The sequence below is a fragment of the Bombus flavifrons genome, chromosome 1, assembly GCF_040668555.2.
Source record: "Bombus flavifrons isolate JBK064 chromosome 1, iyBomFlav1_principal, whole genome shotgun sequence".
Taxonomy (NCBI): Eukaryota; Metazoa; Arthropoda; class Insecta; order Hymenoptera; family Apidae; genus Bombus; species Bombus flavifrons.
In genome coordinates, this window is record NC_138442.1 from 15,557,477 (window position 1) to 15,571,766 (window position 14,290).

The 14,290-nt window shown below is 44.3% G+C and overlaps 1 protein-coding gene across 4 annotated transcripts in view; it reads right to left on the minus strand.

Moving 5' to 3' along the window:
• Positions 1-14,290, minus strand: part of LOC138178349 (uncharacterized) — a 303,819-nt gene that overhangs the window by 228,648 nt on the left and 60,881 nt on the right. For all 4 annotated transcript variants that reach the window (XM_069110111.1, XM_069110121.1, XM_069110102.1 and 1 more), the window contains exon 3: positions 8,134-8,331. In XM_069110111.1, the coding sequence (XP_068966212.1) occupies positions 8,134-8,331 (198 nt within the window). The remainder of the gene's footprint in view (positions 1-8,133; positions 8,332-14,290) is intronic.

Consider the following 14,290-nt stretch of genomic DNA (forward strand, 5'->3'; position numbering starts at 1 on the left):
AGAGGATATAATCCTTTAAAGAGAAGTGAGAGAACTATACGTAAATCAAATGGATATATACAAGAAGAAATTAAATTTTGCTATACGTAATTGAAGATTTTCATAGCAATACTTACAGTCGAATAGAACCGAACGAAATAATTCTTCGTTGATTCCGATAATTCTTAACACGTCAATCTTCTTATAGTTAATCTTCTAATAGTTTCTCAGTATCTCGTTCTTCGATAAATAGCCTAATACTTCTGAGCAGGGGTGTACATCGCAATTTACCAGTTTTTAGATATCAAAACGCGACGAGAAACCTGGACTGCAGGCCAGAGACAGAAGGATGGTGTTCAAGGTGAAAGGCTGAGGAAGTTGAGCTCCAATTAAATTGTATCTCCTTTAAGAGGGCCGCTGCCGTTACAGATAGCCCGCGTGCCGCTTGTTTAAGGCAGAACGCGAGCGAGAGCTCGCGGGTACAGCTCTCCCCCGCGTGTAAGAGAGCGAGCACACGAACGAACACACCGGCTACCGCAACCGGAGGAGAACAAGCTTATGAAGCAGCGCCAGTTTTTGCCCCGTCCGCAACGTTATGGGACTAATTTATTAACTACCCGATCGAGCATCACGGAACCGTTCCACCATCGGCTGCCTTCGGCCTTCGTACGCGTACAGGCTAAGCCACTCGCAAGAAACTCGCGTAATCTTCCTTCCAATCTTCGTGAAACGCAAGCCGTTTGATTCGCCAACGTTTCATCACGCCACTTTCTTGCCCAGCCTAGAACCATCGTCTCAAGGGTTTCAAGACTGATTTCACGGTAATTTCAAGGGGATCTTAATCGATTGGACGCTACGCTTTTGGAAGCGGATGGTGAGTGTTACATATTGGACTTCATGCATCATTGCTTTGGAATCTTGAGAAAGTCTTCTAATTTTGTTTTTGATGATCTAGGTGGTCTTGATACATTCGTTGCAACGAGACGTTTCCTTTACTTCGAGGGGAGTATCGAATGACAATGTTGATTAGGGAAATTGATTCCGTTTAGGCTAAGTTTCGCGAAAAAAATTATAACATTTTTGATATTATAGTTGAATGTAAATAGAGCGAATCAGAAATAACATTTCATCTCTTCGCGATATCTCTGATACGCGTGTCAAACTTTCCCGTGTCAAAGTGATACAAAAATGTCATTCGACATCAGAAATTGAAACATCTTGTATTATTAACGAAACTTGTCGTATCTCGATTTTAGTACAACGCGAGTTGTTTCCTTTTTAGCTGTTGTGTACAAAAATCTTCGAAATTCAATAAAACGTAGAAGATCAAAGAAACGTCCAAAACACTTCCTATCCCAGCAATCTTATTGCTACAAGCTTTCGCCTAACTTTCCTCGGTCCTTGCCACAAGGAGAGACGCGATTTCTCAATAAGTTATTGGTTGCCACGTTGAGATAAGTACCTCGTTGACAAACTGAATTGCAAGATCGAGGAAGTACGAAGGCAAGCAGACGGAAACAAGCGCATCCTTGGTATAGCCATGGACGTAGGCCAGGCCCCGTGATAGGATGACAAGCCTCGCGGCGTATCTTATCGCGATCTCCCATCGAATCGATACGATAGGAGGGAGGGGGGTCCATGCGTAGTTATGCGTTTTACGTTGGCGAGACTGTCCATGCGCGTTACCAGTTATCCCCTCCCCCCGCCACGTTCCTAACTAGCTATTAGAAATTGGTCGCAGTTTTTACGCGCGCGGATTCAACGCGACCCGCCTCGTTGTCCGCTCGATCGCGCTTACGTAAATAAAACAAAAATTCGCCGCCGCGTTTCCTCGCTTTCCTATTCATTATGTAAAAGCGGCCCGTTTGGAAAATAACACTTGCTTCATTTATCTTCTATTCCCGCTGCTCCCCTCGCTTCCCGGCGCGGCGTTGCTCGCGCGGATGCAGGAAGAGGAGAAAGGCTCTCTCGGACCCGAGAGATTGAATCTTCCACGAACAATGAGCCGCTGTGATACGCGTAAGCGATGCCAACGCAGATACCACCCGTTTCTCGCAGCGAAAGAAGATGCAAAAGGAAACGCAAAGCTATCGACTTTTCTTCGATTTCTTCGCAGCTCGACACTCGCAGGTGATTCTAGCTAGATTAGGTTCGTGGCTGAAGCGGTTATCCAAAGGATAACGAACGGGTCTGGTAGTCATTGGAGTACTTGTCATTCTTATTCGAAAATCGGTTTAAAGATTGAGCGGTAGGATGTTCAGATGCACACAATGTCTCAAAATTCTGTAAGTTTCGAAGAAATGAATATCCAAGCTTCCGCTGTTCGACAGATTTTCCAAGTTCCCGTCGAAGAATCATCGGCGAACAACGAACGGTAGCTGGAAAGCGAGGAAGGCTCATTGTCTCTCGCATGGAGGTCGGTCCTCGTTTGGTAGTCAGCAAGTAGGTAGGTAGGTAATGTAACCAGTCGCATACGTAACCGATTGGTCGCGGGTTAAGTAGCTGGTAGCAGCACGCGGATACTGTCTCCGCGGTATCGATATATCACGCGGTGCGAGGCGGTCGAGCCTCGAGCGTGTCGTCGATCCCGTGAGCACGAGCCTCGCTTTACCTGTGCAGGCGAAAACTCGCATACCAATAAGCAGAGCGTGAACCACTTAAGTACGCGTTGGCCCTGTTCAACGAAACCTTAAAATTCCCCATGGTCTGATGCCCGTGCGTTCGGCGGTGACAAATGGTTCATAATGAAAAGATTTCTCCACGGTAACATTTTAGTAGGTTTTTCATGACGAGTTCATGTTCGATAACGAAACCGTATTGAACGAGGTCAGGGTTAGGAAAGGGAACGAACATTTGACGAGTATTTGTGAAATTTATCGTTTAATGATTTCGAACGATGACGATGAGAATCTCGGAGGAGTAGGATATTTCGATTTTTGGAGAACCGTAGATAAAGTACACATAAGTCAATTCTAACTGGGCTAAGTCTGTCTTAAGCGAAAGGATCATAGACGAAAATTGTATATTTCAAGCGCTCTATCATCCTATGACGAATTTTACACACACAGTATATAGCACCTTTCTCTGTCTTAACGAAGCCGAGCTTTCCACCGGTGTATCCAATATCGGGGGATATCGATGACAGAAGATCGTGGAAATAGCCTTAATTTAATCGAACGGGAATAATAGGAGCGCATTGGACGGTTGTTCGAACGAGACGATCGAGAGAAACCAAGCGATCGCGTGGCGTGGGCCGTCGTTTCTGCTCCCGGCGCAGATCTTCCAGATTCAATGGCGAAAGATCGCCGGATAGCCACAACAAAGACCTATATACATATACACCCATTGGTGGTTTACACGAGGAACCTAGAACCTGGCTATGACTATCGTAGTCCCGAGTCGAAACCCACAGCCTTCAATCATTGTCAATCAGTTCGGACGAGGCACCGTTACGGTGTCTTCGATGCACTCGTCCCGTGCTATCTGGCTACACCTACCTACTGCTATTCTTCGCCGACATTCCAGCCTTTACCTTACAGTCCCGTTTTCCACCAGCTTCGTCAATCTGTGCACACCCTTCGACTACGTGGACGCAGGTCCATCTTGGTCCTGGCTACCTTGCACAACCTCTCGATCAAATTGACTAGACTGGACGTCCTGAATTTAAGAAGCGAACGTTGGATTTACTCTTTGTTTGGAAATGATTGGATCTGAGAGGAACATTAAGCTAACGAAAACGCTTGATCAACTTCTAAAGAATGAAAAAGTGCGCCCCAAAAGACCTAAAGACACTCAAAATCTGTCGTTGTGGCGAGATCAAGAACCGTATCGACTGCTCTATCGACATGTCATCGAGGTTAGCGCGAGACAGCTATCGCGTTAAAACTGCCAAGCTGGTTAGCAAGACATTCTGCTCGAGAGAATGGAACTGAATCGTATTTCATCGCTAACTCGAGACGCGATTTCACATGCAACGGGAACGTAACCGAAGAAACAATACCGAAGGTGAACAGAAAGAGAATCGAGAACGAGTGGATGATTGAAACGGACCGACCCACCACTGACCCCCGTCGTTTCTTTCGCGATCGTAGTCTCCCAAGTACGCTAATAAATAAGTATTATTACGATAACAATACAATGATAATAATGATAACAATGATAATAATGATAACAATGATAAGAATGATAACAATAATGATAATGATAAGAATGACAACAATGATAAGAATGATAACGATAATCGTAATGATAACAATGATAACAATAATGATAATGATAAGGATAATCGTAATGATAAGAATGATAACAATGATAACAATGTTAACAATTATGATAATGATAACAATGATAACGATAATGATAAGAATGATAAAAATGATGAGAATAATAATAATAACTCTCAACTATGAAAATTTACTTATGCGAAATAAATGTCGCGGGGTTCTCTCGGCCCCGTACACCTGTGCGCCCGTTCGCCACTCCGCGTTTATCTGCAGGGCTCGACCCACCCACGCGAATTCCTGCCCTTCGAATATCGAGCCAAGCACTATGCACGTTTCTAGCTCTCTCTCTCTTTCTCCCTTCCTCTCTCTCTCTGTCTCTCTCTGCTGCTGTTGCTGCAGCGTCGTCACAGCTTCGCTGGTGATTCCTCGGTGAAACGTTCTTCCAACAGAAACAACCGTTACGATAGCTCCAAAACTGGACGTGGGATTTCGAAGTGAAGCATGTGAATTGTTTTTTGTCTCAAATGAATTGCAGAAATATTAAGTTATGGAAATATTTCGAGGTCGTCGTATAAATTCTCGAATTTTACTACCTGAATACGTGATTAGGGTTCAACTTCTTAAAAAAAAGACTACCTCTCTAAGTTTATTTATTGCAAACAGACGATATAAATAATGATAAATTCCAACGTAGATGTTAAAAGATATTTGTAACATCCATATCTTCCTGTTCATTTTGGTTGACGAAGTTGAACAACACGAATTCAAGAAGTATCTCTACTACTACATCCTCCATCCAATCGTCAATTAAGTTTACCCAAGGTATCGAAGGAAGTGCCACGAGCAGCAACCAACAACCTATAAATCGATTTTTCTCCGTTCCAATTTCCCAAAACGAAAATCTCTGGACCAGTTAAGAGCCTGAAAAGCCGCGAAATATTTACGAGCGTGTTCTCCGGTTGAACGTGAAGGGCGAGTCCAGAGCCGTTCTTAGTCCGGGCGTCCCTTTTCCGTATACGGTTCGAAATGGTCGTTACTTGGCAAGAAATTATTGCTATTACGGACGAAGCACACGCGCGTAACCTTGTTATCGGCTTGGTTGATACGGCGATTACGGATGCGTCGCGTGGTGGCGAGGCACCGTGTACCTACGTACACCAGCTCGTACGCGGAAAATCACTAGTCACACTCGCGTAAGAGAGAAAAAGAGAAAGAAGCAGCGTCTAGGCTAGTTTAATTGGATACAAGCTCGGGTGTAACGAGCTCTATCGAATTACTTGTCCGGTAGGTAATTCACTCGGCGCAACATTCGACAACCTTTCGCTCCGCGAAGCCGGTCGTCGTTTAACGACGGATAATTCCTGTTTCGTCCCGTATACATCGTGCAGGATGTTTATTGATCGAAAAGACGCTGGCAAATTGCGCTGATGTACCGCCTCTCGGACGCTTTCGTCGCTCGCGAGCTACCTATTCCAGTTTTTCCAAGGGACTGCTCCATGTTGTATCGAACTTTCTACCAGGATAATTCTTCTAGGGTGAGTAATTACATCGTACGACAGTGGGAGGGATTTATTAAGTTCCTACGGGTAGTTGTTAAGGTAAGTCAAGTTAGCGAACAGTCATACTCGTTCTAGCAAATTCATTCTTTACGGTCTGAGACTACATTCGAGATTTCAATGTAGTTGGTTTTTATACGTTAAATTCGAACGTCTACGGTCGTTCAGTTAATTAGCAAAATTCTACGATTCTTGAACCCTGATTGCTCCTCGATCGAAGAGCTTTAAAAGGCAATCTACTAATCGCAACGAAGACAACGACGCGACCGAAATGGCTAGCTAGAAGACAAGTCCCGAATCGTGACGGAAGAGTCGACTGGTCTGCGGACAAATTTCCAGATCGACAGTACCGGATGTGATTGCGCGCGGACAAAGGCCACAGCTCGCCTATATTAGGTAGAACGCGTCGGTTAGCTTCTCTGCCTACCTACTTTCAGAAATTCTGCGCTAACGAGCGAGCAGAGCTCCGCTCGCGTCGCTCCGCTTTCCACCGTGGACATCGCTGCCCCATATCTGCCAAATTGTCGTGAGCCAGCGCGTCGTTTTCTTTATTGGTCTTCTCCTTAGAATTTATCGAGCACCGCTCGCCGTGCCTTCCATTGTGTAGAAATTTCCCTCGTACTCGCTTCACGTCGTAATAAGAGTTAGTTTTCGGAAATTCCTCGTTGAGGCTTCAGGGTAGAACGATGGACTCGTAGCTGTAATCTTATCAGGTTCTTACTATTGGGTCGAGATATTCTCTTCGATAATTGACAGTTCGTTTCAAACACAGTCAACCTATTTTTCCTTGCGACAAGCTTGGTCTGCGAACAGAGTCGACGTTACTTTCTTCTAACTTCTCTAAATTTATTTGAAGCTTAATTCCGCAACCATTCCGAACACGAACACTGTCTCGTTCGACTCTTAATAAACTATAACGTTGAAACGTTAAAGTACATTTTTCGATAAAACACAACAGCTTCGATTTTGATGACACCGCGAGACTGCGCAGGAACCTCGGATCTCCGATTACAAACTCGTATATCACTAACATTCTATATCATCATACCTTTAAACACAACTCAACTCCACCATCAGAAATTCATTTCTCCGATCAAACACAATTCAGGTCGGCCGAATCAATCAGTCAACGTTCTCAGCGCCAATTACCGACCTTCCAAACGTTATTCATCAAACCTATCTTCCCCTCGAACCATCTCGAATCAGAGCGTTCCTCCGCCGAGTAGAAGCGGTTTGGTGTCACGAGATTAGGTTATTTCGCCACGTGCTCGACCGTTACCCCAAGCCGAGAACTGTCCCTATTTCACTGCGAGTTTTAATTAACGTTTACGAACCGTATAGCGGGAGATTTCGAGATCGGTGGTTAGGCGGAGGCTTTTGCGAACGCCCTCTCGAGACACTTTGTGCGACTGGCGTGGCTCTCCGCGTAAATAAATTAACCTCGATGAAGGCACGTGCTTCGACGCGCTGACAACCCTCGTAGCTCGAGATTCGAGACAGGCCGGTTACCCGCAACTACAAGTGTTATTAGCGACGATCGACCGGCAAGGGTTGCCTTTCTTCTCGACGACCACTCCTCGCTCGACAATTCTTGCCGGTTTAATTGAATTTCTAAGCGTTAACGCTGAACTGTCTCTTGGAATGTCTCGCGTACCTAGTCTTGAGTACCTTTGCGAAGACGTTACTCGGTTAATCTGCCGTTATATCACATTCACGCCAGTCGCGTTGTGTCATTGGAGACAAACTTCGGAAGGTTAAGTAACTACCTACGTACCAGTTCAAAGGAAAAGTCGTGGTTTTTCTGAAAAATTTAATTTTAAATTTAATTTTGGTAGATTCTAAGTCATTTTCGATCCTATCGTTTTCCGTTTAATTTCTGGCCTCAATTTTTTGTTGAAATTATAAATATTAAAAGCGTAAAATGTTAAGCATTTTTTTCTTTGTTCAAACGGTACCGAGATTACGATAAGATAAAATTCGTAGATAGTAGCAGAGGCAATGGACACCGATCGGAAACTCTGCTATCTTCGAGTGTTCTCCAGCTATCAAAGAAACAACCGCCGAACAAAAAGATGAATTTCTCGATGCGCGCTTTCATCGCCGATTAAATCGGTCACCGGTTATATAAATAGAAGGCCGTGTCATCCGGACGATAAGTCGGATTTCGCAATTGGTCGCGAAGTGGATCCGGTCGCGACCATACTTGGACATAGCCATCTATGAGACTGATTACTTTAATCGCTTCGAGGAACAATCCGTCCGTTGAGCCGCATTCCCGCCGCTCTTTCACCTTTCCTGCCTCGCGGACGATCCAGTTTCACGGACGAACCTCGTACATTCGCGAGCGACTACGCGAAAAGAGGAAATAAACTCACCGTTTCGGAGGCGACAGACTTCACTTCCGCCAGAAGGGACGCGGCTGGTGACAGATAAGTCCTGAGGAAGTTCTCCAAGTTGCCGTGATAAGCGCACACCAGGATGTCCCGGGCCTGTCTTATCAGCAGATTGATAACGCCATCGCCGTAAATCGGTCCGAGCAAGTTCCGGACCAACGATGCGACATCTCCGCGACCCTGCAACAGAGCGGTCCTTTCACAAGCCTGTTTCCCGGAGAAACGTTACATATTACCGTGAAGTGACGTGGTTTGTTCGTATCTGGACAGGAATGAATTCAAGAGTTGGGACGTGATAGAATGGCGACAGGTGGTGGAACGTGATGTAACGCGATGTGACGAGCGAGTCATTCGGAATTCAAATCGATCCATCGTGTACTTTATTAATTTTAGTGTCACAGCTACACGCGTGATCAGAATTTAAGTTCAGAAATTTGGCACGGAGAACAAGTTCGGTAGCGAATAACTGTTCCTTGTTCGCGGGATTCTTTCGGATGGAGACCTAATCCAGGAACACGAAATTAATTTTAGAAAACAATTGATAATTGAATATACAATCCCCATTATCGCTAATGAACGGTATAATGGCTGGTAAAGGTCGAGATAGTTGCATTGTTAATATTCAGCACTTATCACGGACGCAGCAGCACAATGCGCGCGTTCTTATCTCCTTATTGTAACCCCGTGATAAATGGACGAATACCAGATCATTATTATTATACCTGGTAGTAAGCTGGGGCAAACCAGATTAATTCCAACAGATAGTCAATAATTAACTACATTGTTGCCACTACATGCACGTCGATATACAATGAAACAGCGTCTGATTAAATCTCCTATGAAATCGGCCCAGTTATTCCTGCATAATATCATAACGATATCATAATATAATAATAGCGCAAAATAGGGTAAGGATATTACTACCGGCCATTACCTTACTATATTCGTAATGTAGAGATTTCACGTAATATATGGCGGCGTACATTCCTGAGTTACATAACACCTTCGGGTTTCCGCGTTCCCAGAAGCTTTTAACGCGCTAAGCCATGGTTCCGGAAACGGGAAGCGGTCGAAGAAGCCGAGGGGACAAGCGAGCTAACGGTTCCAAGTTCTCTTCCATATTGTTATGGAATCATGGCCTACGCCAGGAGAATCTGTTATCGACACCGATCTCCCCCAACGGTGAGAACAAACAAGGGGGAATAAATTGAATTTTATGGCAGCACCCGTCCGCCACTTCCAATGAACTCTTGGAACTTGCTTTTGGGGAGGTATGTGCGTCAATTCGAGGAGCATCGCTGGACTCCGTTTCTTCCGCCTGTCTTTTGTGCTTTCGACAGATGTGCGCAAAGTGTATTGAAACGAGGGTGCTGATTTATCGAGGAACTTTTCGCTTTAATTCAAGCTGACTATGTACTTTTGCTTATAGTCGCGCAGTTACGTGGTCAAATTTTACAGTCTCAAGAGTTGAATTCTAGCACATTACGAACTAAACATTTTACGTACTAAACGAACCTAATTGTCAGCTACTTTTTCGTGTCAAATATTACACGTTAAATAAATCACTGTCGACCCTTTTTACCTCGTCGTTTATTTTAAGCATAAAATCTTGATCAAATTTCTTGATTGATATCTCCACGAAACACAGGATATTTCGTCAACGGCCTCTGACGATAAAATACAAATACACGAGATCTCTTCGTTCACCTATAACGTGTCAACGATTCAAACTCCATAAGAAACTAAAAAAAAGAAAAGTCCATCTTTGTAAAAACCAACGAAAGAGAACGATTCTCCTTAGTATTTACACAAATCACCAGCAGACGTAAACGCGTTTATCCAAGATCCCTTCCTCCAATCCGCGTGGTCCTTCGCCTTCATCGATGCGAATCGAGGCGATCCAGTTCGTCTTTTTCGAGGAACGCAAAGTTGGTCGGCCTCTCGAGACCGTAAACCAGATACTTTCCAGCAAAATCGGCTGGTTGTTCGCAGAACGACGACGCAGCGGGGATCGGGACCCGGTGCTATCCGCTTACGAATCGCTCGGCCGGCGGGCGTCGGATGGCGAAGCGGACAAGTGGCATGCGTCGCCCCAACGGCGATGTGGCTGCATTATATCGGCGTGCATCGTTACACCGGACTGCATAAACATCGCAGTTTAGCGGCCACTCGAGAAACCGGGGAACACCGCGATGTAACCATTATACGCGTACTCGATCGCCCACGTGTGTCCGCCCTCATCCGCCTGGTCTCCGTGCTCGATGAGCGAAAATGCTACGAAACTTACGCGAGGTACGTGTGGAATGCGTCCGGTTGAGAGTTTAATAGGATACTTTTTGTTTGTCATTATATTTCAGCTTGAGATTTTCAGAAGATTTAGTAGACATCACAATTTTACAAGGTAGCATATCACAAATTTGCAAATGGATAGAGTTGAACTTACAACTATTAAGGAAACGTTACTTATCTTCATTGCTGCTACTCCCTTTGCATTTTTTGTGCCTTTTTTCGTTCCTAGAATTTCTTTTCACACGCTCCTGCGCCTATCGTCTCAACCTTGCTTTTGTAAATAAATAGCGTTACATCAAAAAATTGCAGATAAGGTAGTTGAGTATAAATACGGCATCGGATTTAACAAGCTCGAATAAAGTAATAGCGACATATTCTCGTCGATTTCACAAACAAAACCATAAACTAGATAGAACAAATACATTCCTTTCTCTGAAAACAGCGGTCTAACAAGATCAAACAGTTTAAGAAAAGAATCTAAATCACCCTCGACAATCGCTATTCGCTCGCTTGGATCGCCGCTCCAGTGACAGCCACTTCAATTTGTAATGTCCCGATTACATGGTTCGAGCAACTGTTGCCGATCTCATAAACGAGTAGTATAAATCAGCTATTGTCTCGTTGGATCGATAATGCCGAGTATCGATAATTTTCGTGGTGGAACGGGAGTCCGACCCTCAGGATACGACGATATTCGAATAATAGGGCCATTTCAGGATTCGTCAATACCAATATTTGGTCAATCGAAATTTATGGGAAAAGGGTAAGTCGACGGTGCATAAAAGACTCGTTAGGGGAGGATGGTCTCGTCCCTATGGGGATTCCGGAGAATGGAAAGGGACGTGGAAACCGAGGGTTCGCATAAATTAACCGAGGCTACAGCGCTAGCTGTTTTAATAGACCACCTTATGGAGGCATATTGTTTATTAATGCGTTTGCTAGCACGAACAGTCCGCTCTTGATTCACCGTAATGTATCTACACTTCCCTGTGATAATGTGATTTATGAAATACTGGGCTAAACACGCTTCAATGTTTAGAAGCACGTGGTGGGTTTTGAAGGCAGATGTATTATTAATAAAACGATTTAAATATTCTAATGAGAGTTAGGTGGGAAGTTCGTTGAGAATTTACATACGAGTTTAGAAGATTCTGTGTTTAATGATCTTATTGATAGACTGGGGCTATACTTACTAATAACACGATAAGATTGACAAATCTAGTACAAACGTTCAACAAGGATCGCTATCATAAACAGCTTGAACAAATGAAAATATTTTTTCCAGAAATTCTAAAATTTCTCCCATTTAAAAACCTCCTCTTCCCCTAATTTCAACCAAACCTAAATTGTAGATACACAATACTTCCAAACGAGAGCACTCTACCAAAACAATGCCGAATTAATCAACCTTCAAGCAAACATTCGATAAAGCCCGACAATTTAACCTGGCATAACGAAATCAAAGATACTTCAAATGAATTTCAGTGGCCGTTTCCCTTGCCAACTCGCCCCACCAAATATCAATCGGATCAACTACTACAAGAGCCTTCGATCGAATTCACTCAAATCCCCACAGCGAATGCATTCATTAAGCTTCGTTGCAACGAAAAGAAAAAGAAAGAGAGAGGGAGAGTCATCGGAGGGTGAGAAGGGTAGAAAAAAGTATAACGCAAGAGAGAAAAATAGAGAAAGAGAGAGAGAGAGAGAGAGTCGAAATTGTCGGCGGTACAAAGCGGAGTGCCGGCATAGAAAGAACGCGAGGAGAATTGGGACGTCAGCATGCCAGCAACCCTGCCTTTTTCATGCGCCCGTCTCGCTGACAGCAAAGCTGGAACGATCGCGGAATTGAAATTGACCGAGAACGCCACGGGGTGGGCCTTGATTAGCCCCTTTGTTTAACCGGTCGCTTTGTTTAATCGCGTCCCGTTATAAGCGCCGCGAGTTCCTTTCACGCCCACCAATTTGCATTTCGTACGTACTCGCGAATTTCATGTTGCAGCACGGTCTGAGTTTTTATGTATGATTGGGATTTTGTGGGAGATGGAGTCTCCCTCACTTGTGAGAAAGTGGAAGGAAAAGAGTGAACGTTGCGCGAGAGGGTAAACTTGCTCGGAAACTTTAGTCGACTCGGGTCTAACGTTTATAAATACCGTTGCTCCAGGGTATTTGCATATTTGCTTATTTTGAACAAGTTAAGTTACTGACAAAGTTAATTTTATTGTTCAATCGTTACTCTCGTACGTATAATAGAATACTGTAAGACGACAAAATTGACGTTTGCTCGTACGATAGGAAGGCTGTGACTTTAATTCAATGATATTCGTAAGTTTCTCAGCAAATAATTCAAATTGACGGAAGCTAATACCTGTCATCCTCGATCACTATACGGTTTATCATGAACGTACGCGATTCGAGTAACACCCACATACTGTTGCTACAAGCCAAAGGTGTTTCAAGAGAACAATTAATATCTACGCCTGGATCACGTTTTTCCATCGGCACCAATCGTTATTAATTCGTCGAACTGTCCGAGACAGCGTTCTGCTCGTGTAAACCAGTTTGTATCGAGCGACCACGTCAACCGGTGAACATTTGATTAGTACGTTCGAGCCGAACAGATATTCGAGGTGTACAGATTTCGCAATGATCTAATGTAATCCCGGGAGATTTGTCTTCACCGTGACACCGATCGCGGCTCGAAAACTCCGGTCATGGGAATCTATGGTGATCATAATGGAAACAATGAAACGTAACCGAGAGGAAGAAGAAGGAAAGAGAAAAAGAGAGAAGGAGACAGGCTGCAAGGCAGAGAGCATAGAACACTTTTCTCGCGCGGGAATAATACAGATCGTGAAAACATTTGTTACACGATCTCCCTAACCAATCAGCCAGACGTCCAGTCCATTCTCCGCGATGCGTGTCTGCGGCATAGAATATAATTTAATACATTTATATAACTGACGGGTTATCACTCTCGCTGGCGTGTCTGACACTTCTTACGTGGCCGGTATTCGCGAGGGCTTGTGGCGAATTCGCACCAGTCTCTGCCTGCGATTCTCTCGCGGTCGATTCCCCTCGAGTCTGCGTGAAAATTCCTATTCTATTTCTCCGTAAGTACTTCGTTTCGTTCGCCTCACTGACTCGTCCTTTCAATGCTTCTACAAGATTTCATGGTCGATTTGCAAAGATCCTTTAGCTGTCTCAACAGCAGAGAAATCAACATTTTGAAACCAGAAAAGCTGCTTCTTCGTTGCAGTTTTATGGAGAACGCTTTCCTACGTCTATGTATATCTCTCTATTTGCTTCTATCTAATTTACCAAGATCTCACAGCCGATAAATTTATATTATTATTAAAACTAAGTTTCCAATCTCCGTTTGAAATCTACACCTCGTCGTGCGAACGAGGATCAAATCAAATTATCGTAAGTACAAACTTCACGACCGTGCTTCAAACGCTATCATACTTTCCCATGAATAACAACAGTGTACCGCTAGGCCGAGACCCTGAACCGGACGATAGACACCGGGCAACGACAATCGAACCGAACAGATAACCATCGTGATAGAGAAGAAAACGCAAATCGATCGGTCGTTCTCGAAGATCGTGTTTGAACAAAGTTCGTTAAAGGTATCGACGTTGCAAGCGTTGTGAGAAGTGGCAGGGACACTTTTGCAGCTCGATCCACTTACTTTCGCCGATATTTTCTCGTTCTCGTCTCGTTAAGAACTCTCCTAAGCGGCCAGCCGACTGTTTCACGATCGACCGACGCGACGGTGACGCGGCGTCGCTTCGTAATTATCGAAAAATCGAAACACACGGAGAGAAAGAGTGGAGAGGCCGGTGTCGTT